Raw genomic sequence first — 18,775 nt, 5'->3', positions numbered from 1 at the left:
CCAACCCAAACCAGTCTGAGATTCTATTAAGTCAATATCCAATCTCCTGCAGCAAACCACCAACCTGAAGGGTGTTTCACTGTGACATGTTACAAAATCACTCAATCCTAAAACCGTGTTTTAAAGCATGAGCTGGTTCCCATCCCAGGTGAAACTGAAGGTACTTTCTGTGAGAGAAGATCATGTTCTGAGCCCAGCCACTGCAATGCAGAATACCTATTATTCTGCTCAGGCTGTGTCTGCAAGTAGCCAAGGGGAGCCAGGCAGGCAGAGAAGGCTTTTTGTGCGGAACAGTGGGTGCTGAGGACAGAGTAGCCATGCTGAGCCCAACTAAAACATTAGTGCAAGTGCCTCATCAGTCTCCATACATGTTTCAGTTACTCAGTGTGAGTGTACAACAATGGAAAGAACTTAAAGCTCTATTTAAAAGATGTGTGATTAATCTCATGTTTACTTTCATGTTTTCAGATATACTCAAGGACAAGAAAACCCATCCAGAAAACAGAAATGAACCAAAACCAACCGTGAAAAAGATTGACACCACAACCACCACAAGCACTGTCAAGTCATCCTCCAAACACAGTGTAACTGGAAATGGGAGCAGTCCAGCCCTGAGTCCCTCCCTTGCTGTTCTGGCAGCACTAGCAGTTCTGTGGCACTGTCCCCTGTAGCTGTATTGCCCTGCAGATGCTGTGCTAGTGCTCCTGTTCACTGTCATTTATACCTGCAGCCTTACCTGACTGGAAACAAATGGAAATGGCTCTCTCATTGATGTGATATGTTAGAATAAATAAGAAGTGATATGCTGGAGTTGGCAGATACCAAGTGTCATCACTTACAATGTCTGAAGATAGCCTTTGGCAAAGCCCATCCAAGGTACAGCAAGGATGATCACAAGGGTCTGAATAGCTTAAGTTATGGGGTAGAAATAATTGAAAACACAGAAATTGTGTATGTGTGTGTTAACTGTTTTTATCAATTTCATTTGCTAGAATCTGACTGGCTGTTGTTTATTTGTTTAGTTTTTCTGATAAGTTATATGAATGGTCACTCTTCAAATTCAAGGCAATCCATACTTTGGTTTTTTTAGTGAACAGCTAACAAGCTGTGCTACAGTTCATAGAATCATAGAATGTTATGGGGTTGGAATGGACCTTAAAGTTCAGCTAGTCCCAACCCCCCTGCCATGGGCAGGGACACCTCCCACCAGAGCAGGTACCAGGTTGCTCCCCTGTACAGTGAAGTGCTCTCTACCAGCCTGATCAAATTCCTGAGCGGTCAAGAAGATCAAAGCATGTTTGAAACTTCTTTTCACTCTTACTGTTTAGATTGTAGGAAGCAACATAAAAACATATGGTGTGTCTAATATATCAGTATAGTTGCCTTAACTGTGGAAAAAAATAGAACCACTTTGTTTACTGAGGGACATAGATAGTGAGTTTCCCTGCCCCACAAAATGTCATTACCAGATGCTTAAGCATATGCTCAAGGCTTATTGGATGAATGTCCAGCAAAGGGAAACATAAATAAACATAATAATGTTTTATCCACTTGAATGCAGCTCTGTACAGAAAAAAAAAGAAAGATAATTCGCTTCAAACTTACTTTGCCTATGAGATGTTACACAGAAACCAACTTAAGTTTTCCATAAAGGTCCCAGAGATATGAATTATTGGGCACTCCTATTAGACACTAACTAGATTTTGTGCATTATGGATCTCTGAAACCAACTGTTTCATAAACTGTGTATTATTTAATTACATTTAATGTTTAAAATTTTGTATCACGTTAGGTGTAAATGTAAAACATTCTGAAATCTAGAACATTCTCTGTTATGCTTCATCTTGATTGCTACCCTAGAAAATGTCAAATGTGCATTATATTACAAGGCTATTTTTTTTAAATCAATGATACATTGATGCATTTTAACTTTTTGGATGAAAAAGTACTATAATAACTTCTAATGGGTTAAGAGTTAATGTGTGTTTTCCAACAACTGTTTACAGTGCCATTGAATATATGTGTACAAACACAACTGTATGAATACAGTGATTAATATGATAAATATATGAAACATTAGAATTGTTATATTTACTACATTTCATAACTATTACAACTGTTTAATGGCCATTTTCATGTTGTAGACTATTATTATGTACAGTTTTGTAAGATTTAATGTAAAACACTTGACTTTGGTTTTTTGTAAAACATCTCTTTGATACTTGGCGTTACACAGTCACTGAGATTACTCAAAAGAAGAGCCCTGTATCTCACTAACCAGCTTCAGGCATTTTATTGGCAGCTTTGATTTTAAAAGCCTGACTCAAAGAAGGTGCCATGGGCCAGTATTACTGCTGGATGTCATCACACAGGAGGTGACAAGAGCCCAGAACAAGCAGACAGTAAGTGAACAAAGGCTCGCTACACTTGCACATTTCCAGACAACTATTAGTGAACATGTCTAATTATGTTTGCAAAGGTGGGGCTTGAGTTTAATTTCCAGTTTTGGCTCCTAGATCATATTTATGACATAAAGGTATGATCAGAGCTATGGACTCACCCAGCTGCAAAGGCAGCGTCTCTAAAGTGACAGCAGCTAAGTTTTCTGAAAGATAATTCAATCTTAATGTTGAAACAAGGAGATAAGGAGATACTTACATTAATATCAAGTATTTTATATTTTAAATCTGATTTTTCACAATGGTAAGGATATTAATATCCCTAAGGAGTGCTTCCCAGTCCGATCAGTGAAAATCGGTTTTCCCACAAGTATTTAAATGGCTGTCCTGTGTTTTCCAGGGTTTGTGAGCTGCACCAATCTATGGAACCATAATTAAAAATGCTGCTTCTTGTATTCATTTTCAGTGCCCTTTGGAAAAGTGCTGTTTTACCTGAGGAGGTGTGCAGGTCCTGTCATTTGTACAGTGGAAGGACTCTGTAATGCCTGGCAGTCTTAGAGAATCCTGCACTCTGATGGCTGCGTCAGGCAGCTCTGTGCGCACACACAGAAATGTACACTGGGTGCTCACACTCACCACCTGCCCCTCAGCTCACACCAATCACTCTGGCTTCACTGGAGCAATTCATGTCTGATGCTTGGCAGCCTGACTTCTGATTTAGTGTTCTCACGCTTAACAATGCTCTGTCATCATTCAGGCAAGTGCATCCAGTTCACACACTGAAGTCTCCGTCAGGATTCCTATGGATAGAGGTTTCAGGGCTGGGCTCTGATCCTGCCAGATGTCAGCTGTGCAGTTTGGAGATTTCAGATTTTTCTCACCTGCAGAGAGGGAACTTGAAGGCCCAGAGCCAGGTGTGTTTCTGAGGTCTGTTCTGTAAAAGGTTTTAGCAGCAATCCCGCCAGCCGCATGTTCAGCTGTAGCAGAGGGAGCTGCAGATGCCCTGCAGGAGGCAAGTATGCAATAATTCACCCAGGGGGTTATTTGTTGTTGCTAAATGTCATAATTCTTCCAAACAGAAACCTCTGAAAAATCAAGTGTTGGAATTTGGGGACTGGTCAGCAAATATTTGTATTCATCTCTCAAACTAAACAAGACAGCCCTTTAAAAATTTCTGTAACAAAACACAACAAGTTCAAATCATGGGGTGAGATAGAATCAACTCATTTCATTGGATTCAACCAATATTTTGATAGACAAAAACTGTTGCAGAATGAGGCAAGAGGGCTCTACATCAATTAATACATTTTCATGCAAAACCACTTGTACACTGTAAGAAGAGTTCTGGTCAAACCAGCGTGAAATATGTTCACAATGAGCATCAAAAATGGTGCCATTTTAAAGGGCAGTGCATTTTATTTTTACTGGTGGTTTATGATACTTTTTTTCCTCAGGATCAGTTGCATTTACATATACAAAAAAGAATGTTTTCCATCAAACAAACCATCTATACCAGCAAAGGCAAAACCAATTGGCTGTGTCAGATAAAGGAAGCATTCATTTTCAGATGAAAAAGATACCTGTTTTACAAAGTCTTAATTTGTTATCCAGGACACTGTAATTACAATGTAATTACAAATGTCTACATTCAAAATACTTTGGAACTTGTGTATGTAATCTCAGTGTAAAATAAGGTACCAGTCTAAGAGCATTGCTGTAGCCTTGCCTAACAGTTATGAATTGTATTTAGCCACTGCTTTCTGATTGTTTATTGTTTTGCTATGACTTTCGTTGAATATTTTGCTGTGCCCACTTTTGTGAATGCCAGCATTGGAAAGTAACTGCTGTTACACATTTGTGAGTAAAATCAATGTACAATTTTCTGTTGGTAGTGATGCAGGCTTTTTACCAAATAAGACAAAGCTGCCATGGGCATAGTGTCAGTTCTTAGTGTTTCACTGCTCTTCAGGCTGTGTGTTCCTGTAGGAGGCTCAGGATGTCTGTGTGTCCCCAGTCCCCTTCCTGGCTACGAAAGCACCAGGGAAAGGGTGAGTGTGGGTGGGCAGAGGCGTGTGTGGCTGCAGGGTGCCAGGGCCTGGCAGCCTCCAGCTGGCTTCTCTGGGGCCCTGAGCCCAATGTTCTCAGCTAATTTCAAGCAGCTTTTACACCTCTCCAAATCATCTCTTGGAGACTGGCCAGGCAAAGAGCAGCAGAGAATCAAGAGACTGCACTTTCAGACAACTTCACAGCCACCTGCTAGGAATTGGACTTTTTTTGCAGTTTAGATGCTTTACACAGTCTGGCCTCTCGCACTTTTTTCTGGCTTGCATATTGCCAGTGCTGTGCCCTGGCTTCTAGTGCAACTTTGTCATTGCATAAGGAACTGTGATTCTGATCTCTCAGTAATGAACCTTTTGAGGTAAAAATGTCTGTCAGAGCTTGATAAGGGAACACAAATAATACTGTCCAGCTGCATTGACTTTAGAAGCTCTGTGCATGGGTATCTGGCTGTGAGATTCACATCTCTCTGATCTCTTAAATCAGATCTGTATTTAAAACAGCTCTATTCCCTTTTGGTACCAAGACTGCAACATATATAATAATTTTAAATTTGACTCTCTAATCCTGTATGAGTCCTCTCAATGTTGTCCCAAAGGATGTTGTGCACAGATTTGATTTTAATGTTAGTCAAGCCTTTTTGCCCATATTTACTGAGATATTCAGTATTGCACATTATTAGGTTTAGGCAAGGTCTGTTTAAGTGAAAGGAGATGAAGCACACATTGAAGTGAGATACTGAGTAGGACAAAAAATCCAGAAAGTTCCTACGTTCCTGAATGGAACCCTTCACATTGAACAGTTTACAGTCAAAATTTCCTAGCTAGCGTGGTGTCAGAGGGATTTCAGCTTTTTATTGGAAATCAATAAACAGTCTACCCATTTTTAAGTGGAAATCAGTTGATGTACAATGCTTTCCTCATGTCTCCTCACGTGCTCAAGTTTAGCTCTGTAGGAGACATTCCCTATCTTGCACATTGAGCATCACAGCTTTGTAAGTGCTTAAGGTTACAACTGGCCATAAGTACAAAGCATTTATTTTCATTTATAGCATTTTACTACTCTCGGTGCTTCTTGTAATGACATATGGCATATGTGTCAGTGAAAAGTGAAACATCTTATAGTCAATGTCAGAGTCAAAAAGAACACAGTTATGTCTTCCATTGCCTCAGAAGTCTAGAATTATTCTCAATACTGAATTATCTTCTGTTTTCCACTGTCACTCTCTAAATAACTACATTTGAATTGTATTAAATATTAAGCCACCAAAAAAAAAAAAAAAAACACTGGCCGAGAGATGGTAATAAATAGAGAATAAATTCAGAAAAAGATCCTGGACTTAAAACAGAGGATACTCCTAGGAAACAAACCACTCATGGACTAGAACAATTTTTCAAGTCCCTCTCCCTTCTCCAGGTTCATCACCATTCCACCTTCATACAGCACAATAAGAAGCGTGCATGCAGGAAGCTGGTACTGAATTCAGCAAGTGAATTAAAACTATTGCATAGTAATATTTCCAAGTATCTTGCTTGCAGTGGATGTCCTTTTGCTGTTTGCAAGGAATGCATTCCAACTGCAACTGCTTCAGTCCTTACTCAGGAAGCAGCTGCAGTTGCTGCAGCTTTCAGAAGAGGCTGCTGGACACAGACCATGATGCAATATTTTTGTGTCACTCCATGTCACTGAGATCAAACTCAGTCCTTGAAATAGACTGGTTTAGGCATTCTGGTCATTATCAACACTACAATCATTTCCCCCAGTGGAAATCCTGTAATACCCTTTCAGGAGAAGGGCACATCAAAGGCCACTGATGGTCTCACGATGTGCTTGAAGTACTTCATTAAATAGCTGCTAACAGCCACGTTGGTCTCTTTTTTTCCATGCAGAAAGTACTATTACCACCTTGCAAAATTATGCTGTTTGCACTTAATAATTTCAATTAATCTTTAGTAAATTACCCAGTACTTTGTAATTATAATATTTGCAGTTAATTTAGTGCCATCCTGAAAATAATTAGTTGCATAGTGTAAGCAATTAATATTTATTCAGGGTTTTTTTCTCTTGCAGGGGATATATAAATTATCCTCGGTGGCCTTTCTGTACACCTAATTAGCACCTGTTTGAATTATACTACAGGCTATGGACATTTCATTTGAAAAATAAATGCACTGCTAGTTTTGTGAACTCCTTGCAAATACACAGTTGTAAAAATTACTTTTCAAGGGAATGCAAAAGCACATTTTCATACATCTTCTGGTTTATGAGCTGGGCTAGGCTTTTAGGCTATTGCACCTAAAATAGTTACTGACATTTTAAATGCAGTTAAAATGGAAGAAGTCTGATACCACTTTCCCATAATTAAGTACAGTATCCCAGATTTGTAGCCTGTTTTAATCAGTAGTGAAAAAGGAAAGCAGTAAAACTTCAAGAATATCAATACTAGTGTAATTTTTGTATTTCTGTATATGCATATACAGTTCAGAAGTTTTACTAATCAGGCTATCAAAAGCCCTGCTGTGCTGGAGTGTTGAGGACACTGGGTTAAACTTGTGGAAATTAAACCAGATTGCTTCAATCTTGTAAGGAAGCTTCTAGGTAAATAGTAATTTTCTATTTAAATGCACAGAATATTGAGAAAAATAATTTGATTTTTCTAAAGAGGAAATTGAAAAAAATGTTTATACTCTCCACAAATACAAAATTGAGAAATCAAAAAATAAGAGACTTTTCTGGAGGTATGAATTGTTGGAACAGACTTTTCAGCTCCTATTAATCAGTGCAGTTCCTTTGATTTCAGTTTAACAATGTAAATTTACCCAGACCTACATATCTAGCCCAAGAATGGCAGTTCCTGCCCATCATTTTGCAGGTACAGAAAATCAAGAGTAACTGCAGAGATTACAAAATTTTCTTAAGTTTTGCATTGTCCCAGCCACTGATCAGACAGTATGTCATGCCTGAAAAAACAAATCTGGAAGACATGGGATGCCGCAAGTCTTCTGGCATTTTCCCTTTCCAGGGGCACAGCAGGGGCCTTTTCCAGAAGCAGTTGGTTCAACACCTTGTAGCTGGGCTACAAGGAGATTATTTATTCTGTGAGTGTCTCCTAGGGTAGAAATTCTTTCTCAGAGGTCTGCTGATATAGATCAGGCTTTGAGGCAGATGAAGTTTGATTTTCCTATTTCATGTTAAAACAGGATCCTAAACTGGTCTCAAAAACTAAGAGACACTTGTTGGAGAAGACTGATAGTGGCTTTGATGTCTTCAGGGAAGCTTACACAGCAGAGAGGGCAAGCAGCCGTGTTCTGCCTCAGCTGAAGCTTGTGTGGCTTTGCATTCAGTTCCAGGTAAATTACCCAGGAGTTTCCAGATTAGCAAAATGACAAATTCCTGAGTTACTGCAGCCCAGTGTTCTATAGAGAAGAAATGAAATTTCCTCCTAAGCAGAAACAAACTTTATTCTGTATTGTGCTAAACATCCAACTTGGAAGGACACCAAAGCAGGATGTTAGGCCTCCCAAAGACATAGATCCCCCCGAGTGGGGATGGGTTTGGTGCAAGAGTCAGAGTTTACCTGGTTGTCATGGAAGAGCACATCTACCCTTTGGTTCTGTTTTGGGGCTGGAAAAAAGCTAAGGTTTATGGCTCACAGGTGAAAAGCCATGTATAGGCAAAAGCTGTAGACCAGTCCACAAAACAGTGAAGAAAGCAGGCATTCAGTGGGGGGCTCACTGAAAAAATGAGAAGATGCATTTTACTGACTTAATTGAGCTTTTGCATTAGGGACATGCAACAGGGTTGAAACCTCCTCCCAAAACCCTGCAGCTGCAAATGGGAGCAGGCTATTGGAGCAGCAATACTACAGAAAGTGTTTATTGTATCTCGCTTATTCTATGGAGCCATATTGGAATACAAATGGAAGCCAGAACACTAAACCTTACAGTTTGTGTTGCATAATACAACTACTTACTGTACTTTGGTATCCAAACTAACACAGCATGAATGTTTACACTACACTGGCACAGAAATTCTAGTAAAATATGTGCTTTGCCATTTAGCTTTTTAAATAACTAGTTTATGGCCTCCTAGTCTGTTTTAGTTCATTTTACTTTACAGGAATTAATAGGCTGCTCCATTTGTATCTTGCATTAGTTGCATCTTGGGTATTTTAAGTTCCAAAATAGATTGGTTTTGCCTTAAGCTGTATTCAAGCTCTAATACATATTTCTGTTTCCCAAGCATGTGTTTTATTTGCAGTATATCTGCTTATATTTTTATTGCATAAATTTGTCAATTTTCTTCAGTTTGTTTTCAGCATTGAATACAATAAAGGCAATTTAAAGAAACAGTCTGAAAACAATGTCTTAAAAGACGAACAAGGCTACTTTGAAAAGGTTAAACAGGGTGCTTTGTAAAGGACAGTGAACTGTGATTTGGAATAACAATAAATACTCCAATACAGCAGGAAATTGTCATTGTCTATTAAAATTTCTGTTCTTTTTCTCGGAATGATTTTCATCATCAGTGATGTAAGTTACAGAGCTTATAAAATTTTAAATATCTTTTAATCTGTTCAGATGATGCTTTGACTAAAGGATGCAGACCTTGGGAACTGCTGAGGAACTCTTAGTATTTTGGCCACAGTCTGGCAAGGAAAGGTCTGTTTCTTCAGCACATAACTATGTTATTGTTCTTCTTCCTTTCTTGGAATAAACACAGTGAGGTGTAAAGGTACCTGCTCTCCTGGGAGCTCTCAATACCCCTGAAGAGATGCAATACTTGCAGTGGTCTCCTGGGTAAAAGCCACACACCTCTCACAACAGGTAGGACTTCTCCAAAAAACTTCCATTCCTACATAGATCTGAGTTCTCTATTGACCAAGTTCTTACAATCACTGTGTGCCCTATTAAAAGCCTTTTCCCCGGTTTTGATTAGGAGCACGTTACTACTCTGTCTTCATATAAGCCAGTGTACTAGACAAGGGAACTCCCCTCTCTTAGTGTTCTCATCACTTGTCAGTTACAAACTTTGCAGTTTTCCTTCATTTGAGGTGGGGAAAAACCAAATCTTTTTTTTTTTTTTTCCCAGATGCCTCTACCTTAAGTGACACAGCAGAGACCTTTGCTCTTACAAGCATTTCTTAAAGCTCATTTCCATGAGCTTCTCTTCACTGCTCTGTCAAAACAGCTGGGGTTTTTTCCTGATTAGAAGTTGGTGGGAAAGTTTTTTTCTCTTTTCCTTCCTGTTCTGGTACTATTGGTTGAAGACTGTAGGACAGACCACTGAAGTACAATCATGAAAAAAATGTTCCTTGACTGTGTTTACATGACTGTGTGCCTCCTGTCTACCTACCCATTTTTTTCTTAACTCTATTTGTTTTTTGATTCCATAATGATTTGCGTGTTGCCTCCTAAAGCATCCATGACTCCAGCTGTCCCTGATTCTTCCAAAATGTTTCCTATTTGAGGTCCAGGAATTGCATACAACTCATCCCACCATGTATGGAGAGTGCTTTTTGCTAATACATTCGGTTTTGACCCAGCTCCAAAGATAATAGCCAACAGCTCTTCTCTGCTGATGCTAAGGGGATGCTTGTTCTCTGAAGTGCTGCCTCATAAAAGCCTTTTAAGGATTTCACATTCATCCTCTAATTAAGCAGGTGTCTAAATCTGCAAAGCTGCTTCATTCTGAAATCCAACCTGCCTCCGCTTCAAAAGATGTTGTTTCTTTTCCCAGAGATGCTTAAAAAGTGCTTCTTTGACACTTCAAATTTGTAGGGTTATTTAAAGGCTTTGCTTCTCACCTGATTAAGTAAGTATTTTCCAAAAATACACAGAATACATTAGATCTGATGAGGTGCCTCAAGGACATTCTTTAATAGTGGCACTGGAGTTCATATCTTGGACTGAAGATCTTTAATTGCAGTGAGTAACTGGCTCTTCTGCTTAGCCTAATGACATGTGGTTGCAACTGTATTCATGTTTCTCCCATCAGGAATCTAAATCTTTCCTCTTTAGTTTTTTTTGTTCTTGTTCTTGTTGTTGTTTGGTTTTAGTTATGAGCAATATATCAGTTTGGCTTTGAAACATCTAGAATTTGTCCTACCCAAACCCTGGGTAAAGAAGAATGCATTTAGCCTACCTTGTCCCAGGGGTTCCAATGTGGAACAGCTCCAAATACAACCACTGACTTACCAGAATGATGTTTTGCCTTATGATACTGAGAGAGGCACTGTGACTTCAGTGTAGGAAGTCTTCCTACACTTCAGTTTTACATCTGAAAATAAACAGTCTTTTTTTGGAAAGAACGCCTGTGAAGTCATGATTAACTCAGGATCCAACATGAACTACCACCATCCTAAAAGAGCAAACTGAAAATGCTCCTGCTTGTGTAAGAAAAAGACAGGTTTTATTGGCATTTATTATGTCCTCAAGGAGATTCAGAATTAACTTTAGAAGAAACAAGGAATTCCAAAGGAAGAGAAACCCATGTCCTACACCTACAGGATTATGTCCTGTAACCACAGATTACTACTTTCCCATCTCGCATATTTTCAAGAAAACAACATATGGATTAAAGGAATTTGCCAGAGCAAGCAGAAGGAGATTACACCAGATGTGTGAGCCCTGTTCACTCACAGTGGTTACTCAGTGTTTTCTTGTGCATTTTTGGCTCTGTAGTCACTTATCCAAGGTAACATCTAGAACCTGAAAACCTCCAGAGAAGACAGAATACTCAATCCTTATGGTGTTGCCTGCCCTTGTCCCACAGGCATTGTACTGTGATTCCTAGGGGGTAAGGACACAGGGTACCTCTCACAGCAGGACCCCATGCTTTTCCCCAGAGCTCATGGTGGGTCCCACATCATGCTGCTGTTCCTTTTTTTAAGGTACATGCAGACAACATTATGAATGCTCCACAGGTAGTCCACAGGGCATGAAGAAAGGGAGAAGAGTTGATGCTGATCTTCCTCCACCCAAGAGCAGGAAGGAATGAATTATGCATGAGACAACCCTTCAGTTTCAGAGCTATCCTTTAAAAACTAAAGGCAAGTTTTTTTCCATGACTCATTATTCGTTGATTCAAGCGAGTGCTGAGGCAGCAGGAGGCTGCTCCCTTATCCTATTGCACAAACTGTTACGGTGCCTGCCCTCTTTTCTCAGCCAGCAGTGGGTAGACTTTCTAGCTGCAAAAGCAACATTTTTCATTACAGAGTAACTTGGTCTGCAGAACTAGAAAGTATCCTGGTCCTACTGGGTCTAAAATGTGAACTACCTCAGATCTTTTTGGAATTAGAAACTTCTAGGAGTGGCAGTGGCTTTGCTTTTTCCTGGAAAGTATCCATGATATGCACACACCTGGTATGCACTGCTGTGTTTCTCTGAGGTGAGGTCACAGTTCAGCACTTGTCTTTCTCAGTTCCACCTTAAATTGGATGTAAAATTCTTGAGACACATTTGGTGCATCAATTTCCTCAGGGCATTTCTTTAATTTAAGGAAAGGTGCAGAAACTCCAATTAACCTCAGATGAAGAGCCCCATAGTTCATTGTCTGTCTGGGAAAATGAACCTCAGGGAACAGCACTCTTACCTTGCAAGTGCATGTCAGAACCACAATGAGAACTCATGGTTTTGGCTCCTACTCTGGCATGTAACCTATTAGAACAGTGTGAACAAACAAGTTCATTAACCTCCCAGAGCCTTAAGTTTTTTCCTATGCAAAGAAGAAATTATATTTGTCATGGGTGCAATCTGGAAAAAAAAAAAATCAACACAAATTGAGATCATCAGCATGTGCTAACTGACTACACAGTGGTAACTACCCTGACCTTTTCTTACAGGCAGAACAGGAATTCTTAGGGGTAAATGGACTAGTAAATACTGACTTTTTGATGTTACTCACAGGATAATATTCCTACCCACAGATAGGCAACTAAGAGTAGCAGCTTGTTTTGTCTGAACAGGCAGTCAAAAGCACAAGGCTGTACTTGCCAAGAGCAAAATGAGCTAATAGGAATATGATTCCTCCTGTTCAATGCTCCCTGCTAACTCCAGATCACTCATCCCTGGGCAAAGCAGAACCTACAAATGTGCTCCATCCTTACAGAAACACATGGCAGCACATGCAACAACAGCAAGATTCAAACCTGTATTGGCTGAAAAACCTGTCAAGTCACCTGCTTTGCCCCAGTAAACAGCTACAGTCAAAACTGAGGGCCCCAAAACTATTTTACTAATACTGGAGTAAAAGGTGGCCCCAAGATGATGCAGAGCACACCTATAGGGTCATTCTCCCTTTACCTTTTTTCCATGCTGGCAACCAGGAGACATCTCCAGCCCTGCTATTACTCAGTACTCAGCTCTGCCTCAGAAATTAGGTTTGTCTTGCAGGTGGGCAGATCAGCAGGAGTCTTGCACTATTACCAATTTCTTTTTCCATATATAGACAACTAGCTGTGCAGAAACACCTGTATGTACCTGCAAGTTTCTTTGGGTCCTTTTGTAAGAAAAGCTGCTTCATCCAATAGACTCCAGAGGGTTGGCTCACACGGAAATTTCAAAAGGAAAAAAGTATTAAATTTAAAAATAATAATGCCACTAAAACAAGTGGAATATCCCTCTCAGTGAAAGAGCTAATTAGACACGCCTGAGCTTCCCATTTTAGGCAGTCCCTTGGGGTTTGTTTCTGGGCACGCCTCTTGCTGCTCGGACAGCAGAGGACCGTGGGATCTCACAGAAGGTACGACAAGAGACAGTCGTGCTCACTGCTGCCTGTTTTCTTCTCCTGAAAAACAACATAGCAATCACTTCAGGCCATGATTTAAACAGCCAAAAGCACAAACCACTGTGGAACATTTCATACTGGCCAGCTACAGAGGGGACTCCTCTGTGGATACCTAAGCTTGTAGTCCTCAACATGTCTGGGGCTTATTCTAGGGAGAAATACAAAACAGAGTATTTCTGCTAGCATTTCTGGGGAGCCAGACTTGGGGCATGAGGCTGCAGAAAATGTGAAAGTGGCTGAATTACAGACTCTGGTTTAGATATAAAAGGGCTTAATTAATCATTTCCTGAGAACAAAACAAGGCAGTGATATAATAATTGATTTCAAGGTGCTTCACTTTAATGATGGTAGAAGATGGTGCTTTGTGTTGTCACATGAGCAAAGGTCAGTGAACTGTCAGCCCTCATTACTTGGGCAGATGTCTTTCTGTGAACTCCCAAGTGACTTCATGGTATACAGAAATGACTACATGTCTTTAATGGTTATCTTCAGAAATCAATAAGCATAAAGTTTAGAAAGAAGGCAAATCAGTAAATGGAAGGAATCATAATTAAAAGGTGCAAAAAAATGCAAAGCTTAAAAAGAACACCAAAAAAAGCACAACTCAGAGAGTCCCATGAGAGAAGAGTTAAAGAGTTAAGCATCACCTTTCCTGAGTGAACTGGTGGCTCATCTCTGTCTAAAATACCCTGTCTCAGAAAAGATACCCTGTCTCAGAAAAGAAAGTAGAAAAGACAAAGGTATGAGGAAAGTTCAAAAAACTTGCAAACTCATAAAGGAGAATAATGGAATCAGTCATGCATGGTGTATATTTCATCTACCTGCAGGATTTATTCACTTCATGCTCTGAATTTGCTCTAACCATGGATCCAGAGTCCCCAACATCCTTATTCCACCCCATGCAGGGCACATTTTCCTGAACAATTGCAAAACCCCAAGCTGGTTTTGATATCCCTTTTGCTTTGTAAACATTTCCATTTCCATTTATCATGTTGAACTGCCTACCATCATACTCCTAGATCCAAGCTGTCTTCCTGAACGTATTTTTTTTTCTCATATTCATTGTTAGAATATCAACAGATATTCATTAACCTTTTGCATGCTATTTACTAATCATTCTATCTTTACAATATCCTCTTACTAAAATAATCACTCTAAATCTCTTTTTCAGTTCCACTCCAAGAGGAGATTTCCTTCTGCCTCTTACCAGTATTTAGCACCTGCCTTTGAAGGGAGGTCTACAAATGAGCAAAGTCATTCAGGAGGGAGAGCACCACCAGCTTTTGATAGCAGTCTTCATCCAGGCTCTTAAGCAGGGTTATGGAGTATGCACAGCAAGTGTGAGGCAGGTGAAATATTCCCTTACCTAAGCAACAAAAAAAAGAGGTGGTGTTTTCCCCTCTCCCAGTTTCAACCTCTCGCTTAAATTCATCACCACCAAATTCCATATATTGGTTGCCCCAGACTTCTCTATTCTGGAGGGAAGAAAAAGGAATAAAATAAGAGCAGCAGATCATAATAACAGAAGAAAGCAAACTGCACAAAGTCATCCTTTTTCATTTGTTTGCCCTGGATAGGAAAAAAACCAGACTTGGTCTGATTAAACTAAGCAGGAAGTTGTAAAATGTCATTTGTGGAGCAAAAGGGAGGTTATACTCTAACACCAGAGAAAAGTCACAGGGCAAAAGCATTCTCATATGTTACTCCTGTTATTGACACCATATATTATTACATATGAAGGAAAATTCACAATCTATCAGGAAAATTCACAATACACAGAAAAATATGAAATTCTTTGTGTTATTGAAGGGTAAATATTTTCTCTTAAGACTACTTTATATTGGGTTTGCTCGTCTGTTAAACTTCACCTTTTCTTTCTTACTTTCCTTCCAGTACAAATTATACAGAGGAACAAATTTATTATTCCATTCAAAAGGCAGTTATGAGTATATTTAACTCATGAGCTGAGGTGCAGGCTTAAGTTTATCTTTAACCTATGCTTTATTGTATAAAGAATATTTGATAGTGCTTTCACCAAAGAGAGACTATCCATGGGAAATAGGGATGTGGTGCCGGTTAGACTTGATGGCCTTTGTGCAGATGACTAATTGATCAATGAAAAAAACAGATTACACAGTCCTCCAGTTAAGGAATAAGTGCTTTTTTTCCTGTCTGGGACCTAATGAGAGAAGGATCCCCAAGAGTCATCCACTAAGGAAGAAACAAGCAGTACATATAGTATAATGATGTGAATTCAATACTCACCCAATTTATTTTAAAATACATCTGTGCACATCCTTTGAAGATACCCTCTGGAAGAAATTCCTTTGTAATCTGTCATGTTCCACTGGGGTTGGCAAACATCTGTGTGTGCAGCAGGGGAGAAGATGGGGGAATTCATTTTATCAGGTTTTCTCTAGCGAGGTTTAACCTTCCTTAGAGTCTTTCTCTCTCCTAATGGCTTCCCCCAGACATTTCCTTTTAAGCAGTTCTACTATGTGCAAGATCCACATTTGACTTAGATACTTCATTCAAGCAATTTATACCAAGGGTTTTTCTAATGCCAGGCAGCTGGACCAAGCCCACTTCCATATTAAGGCAGATGCATGTGCCCAAACCCCTTTGATCCTGCTTCTCATCTTCTTCCAGATGAGCTAATCAACAGCCAGCAGCAAAGCAACTGCTAAATAATATTAGTTTATCTTTTGCTTCTTCAGCAATAAACCCTCGCATTTGCTACCAAAGGCAAAGATAAGCCTTGTAAAGAGGTCAGAAACCCCAGCATCTGTTGCACTGATTTATTCCCACATGGAATAAAATAATTTATTTGACGTACCTTATTAGACAGTTGCATCATGTGGCATTTTTCTTCTTCTAGAAGAAGATAGGAGATGATGAACACAGAGAGAGAGAAAGACGATATGTACAACAGTGAGCAGTGGCAAAAGCACATGGCAAAGCAAAGAACGTACAGGGGAAAGGAAGGTGAGCTGAGGAAACAGGAGTGGAAAATGATAGTGAAAAAATACTTAGTAAACTCTGATTTCCAGGACTAGGCTTGCTGAGCTCTTTCCACACAAAATTTCACAATAACATCAATAAAGACTGGAATACTTAAAAAGTACTGAAATAGAGCAGGTGTACAGACCCTGTGAGAGCTTCACAGCAATATGGTTTGAGTCTGCTATATATAAAAAAGCCTGTCTAGAGAGTTTGGCCTATTTGAGTGACTGTCAAGTGGAGAAGAAAGAGGTTGCTTTTAATGATAGTTTGGGGCTCAAATATAGATTAGAAAACAGACTGGCTTTGTCCCACCCTTCAAAAAGGTTGGCTGCTCCTAAGGCACAGGTGCCTGATTAGCACCTTACATGTGTTTTTGTACACTTTCCATGGGTTCAGGAGAGAATGTCTCTCCCTCATGGACCTGGCCCACATGTGGAAGGAAAGGCCATGGCGAGTGTTGTCCCCATATGGTGGCTGACCCCAGGGGCTGGGGTTGGACACAGGGCCTGACAGTGCCCAGGTATGTGGCCCAAGAGCCCTGGGCACTCCAGCCCTCTCAGGAGGAGCTGGGCAGGTGGCCATGTCCCCCTCAGAGGAGCTCAGGAGTCCAGATCACTGCTGCCAGCACAACTCCAGCAGCCCAAAACACACCCTGCACGAGGCACCCCTGTCCGTGACAGGAGGGTGGGGGGGACACGGCCCCGGCCGTCCTAGCGAAGGGAGGGAGAGAGGGGAAGGCTCCGGGCTGGAGCTCATGTGCCGGGCAGCCTGAGAACCTGTGCACCTGAGAACTGGTGCACACCTGGGGCTCGTTAGGCGCATTATCGACTCTACCACCACCCTCCGGTATAACAGGGTGGCTCTTGGTGCTCACAGGGAGCAGGTGGAGTTGTGTGAGGGACGTGGCTGCCACAGCTCCAGCCTCGGCTACCTAAGGAAAAACAGGAGTGTCCTGAACAGACAGCAAAGGTAGGGGGGGTATCGGGGAGCACCGGTGCCTGCTCGGCTCCTGGGGACTGAGGGAAGGAGTGCCGGAGAGCGGCTCCTCCAGCCCGGCCCCTCTGCCCATCACGGGGCTTTGCTGTGGGCTGGTTCTGGTCCGTTTGAGTTGTTTGCCCCGTCCTTGCAGTTGCGTCGGCGAGAGCTCGGCCTGGGGCGGCCGGCGGTGGCTCTGGGGGTTTTGCTTTGGGCCGGGACACCGCCCTTCCCTCCCGCTCCCCCCAGGGCCGGCAGGTTCCTCTGTGCCTCTGACCGGGTGTTTTGCCTGCTCGGTTTGACACCTGTGGTGTGGGGTCGCGGCACAGCTTGGCACGCTCGGTGCTGTGTCCCTGGGGCGAGCAGGCTCGGGAGCGGCAATATCGGGGTTATCTCCCTTCTGGGTGTTCGCCGTGGGGGGCTAAACAGCTCCTACAGGCTCTCCCTCTGCTCCACTCCACCCTTCTGGTTCCCTCACGTCTTCCCTCACTTTTCACCACAAGCCCCTTATTAAAAGTGGGTAAAACAGAAACATAAGTATAAAATGCTGCATTGTGCATCGATGACTTGTAATGCACTCTTGGGCATGCATTGTTCCAGCTCTAAACCTTACATGAGAAAAGCTCTTGTGAATCTAAAGAGGCAATGTGAAATCTCTCTTATACCACATCTTGTCTAATTTCTGAGACCTTTATCATCGTTTGCTGTCAGTACTTACTGCTTTGAAATGAGAGATCCACAGTGGTATGTGCTGTGCCTATTCACACACAGGCCCTTCCTAAAGATGATAAATTCCAAGTAAAAATAGAGGGGAAGTGAAAGAAAGAGAAAACAGCTTGTGCAAGGTCATGCAGAGGTCATTGGCAAAAAAAAGGTTAAAAAAAAAAAAAAATCTGATCACTCCAGTGTTTTCCACCTTGATCCCTACATCACTGGCAGTGATGACATAGCAGTGTGTCCCGAGTAGATGTCAGTGATCTAGTGCCATCACTAGATCTGGTGTCACAGGCTTGAAGGCTTCTCTGACATAACTCAAATGATTTTTCAGAAATAGAAATTTTTGGGGAAGAGCTACTTGGACTGTGCATGTGCTGGCAAATGCAAAAAGAAAAGCAATGCTCATGGTTGTGTGTATCTGTGTATTTTTAATCTAATGGACAGAAAGTTGAAGAGAATTTAGAGTGATAATCAGAAGCAGTGTAGAAGCATGAAATATGCAAGGAAGCTTTCAGTCAAGGCAGATTTTTTTTTAAGACCTCTTAATGAAAGCTAAAGCTGTGTTATGGTACTCCAGACAATAAATAAGAGAGAACAACTAAGTAAGAGTCCACAAACCCCGAGCACAAAACTTGATAATGGAAATTCACTGAATATGCACTTGGAGATACCTTCATCCCTTGGTTGTTGATTTGAATCTGAGCAAGACAGAAGAATGAAAATAATTTTATCTCAGACACCCCACTAAAAATGCAGAATGCCAACATTCTTTAGTTTGTCCCTTGTTTACAGGTCTCCCTGTTTCCATCTTCTCTTTCTTTCCTCTGTATGCAGAC

The 18,775-nt window shown here is 41.0% G+C and overlaps 1 protein-coding gene across 2 annotated transcripts in view; it reads left to right on the top strand.

Annotated features, from left to right (window-relative positions):
- LOC125330791 (glypican-5-like) overlaps positions 1–8,929 on the top strand; it is a 339,300-nt gene extending 330,371 nt beyond the window's left edge. For both annotated transcript variants that reach the window (XM_048314414.1, XM_048314415.1), the window contains one exon: positions 469–8,929. In XM_048314414.1, coding sequence (XP_048170371.1) covers positions 469–671 — 203 coding nt within the window. In that variant the 3' untranslated portion in view covers positions 672–8,929. The remainder of the gene's footprint in view (positions 1–468) is intronic.
- The last annotated feature ends 9,846 nt before the right edge of the window (positions 8,930–18,775 follow it).

The sequence above is a fragment of the Corvus hawaiiensis genome, chromosome 10 (genome assembly GCF_020740725.1).
Source record: "Corvus hawaiiensis isolate bCorHaw1 chromosome 10, bCorHaw1.pri.cur, whole genome shotgun sequence".
Taxonomy (NCBI): Eukaryota; Metazoa; Chordata; class Aves; order Passeriformes; family Corvidae; genus Corvus; species Corvus hawaiiensis.
This window is presented reverse-complemented; position numbering and strand designations above follow the sequence as displayed.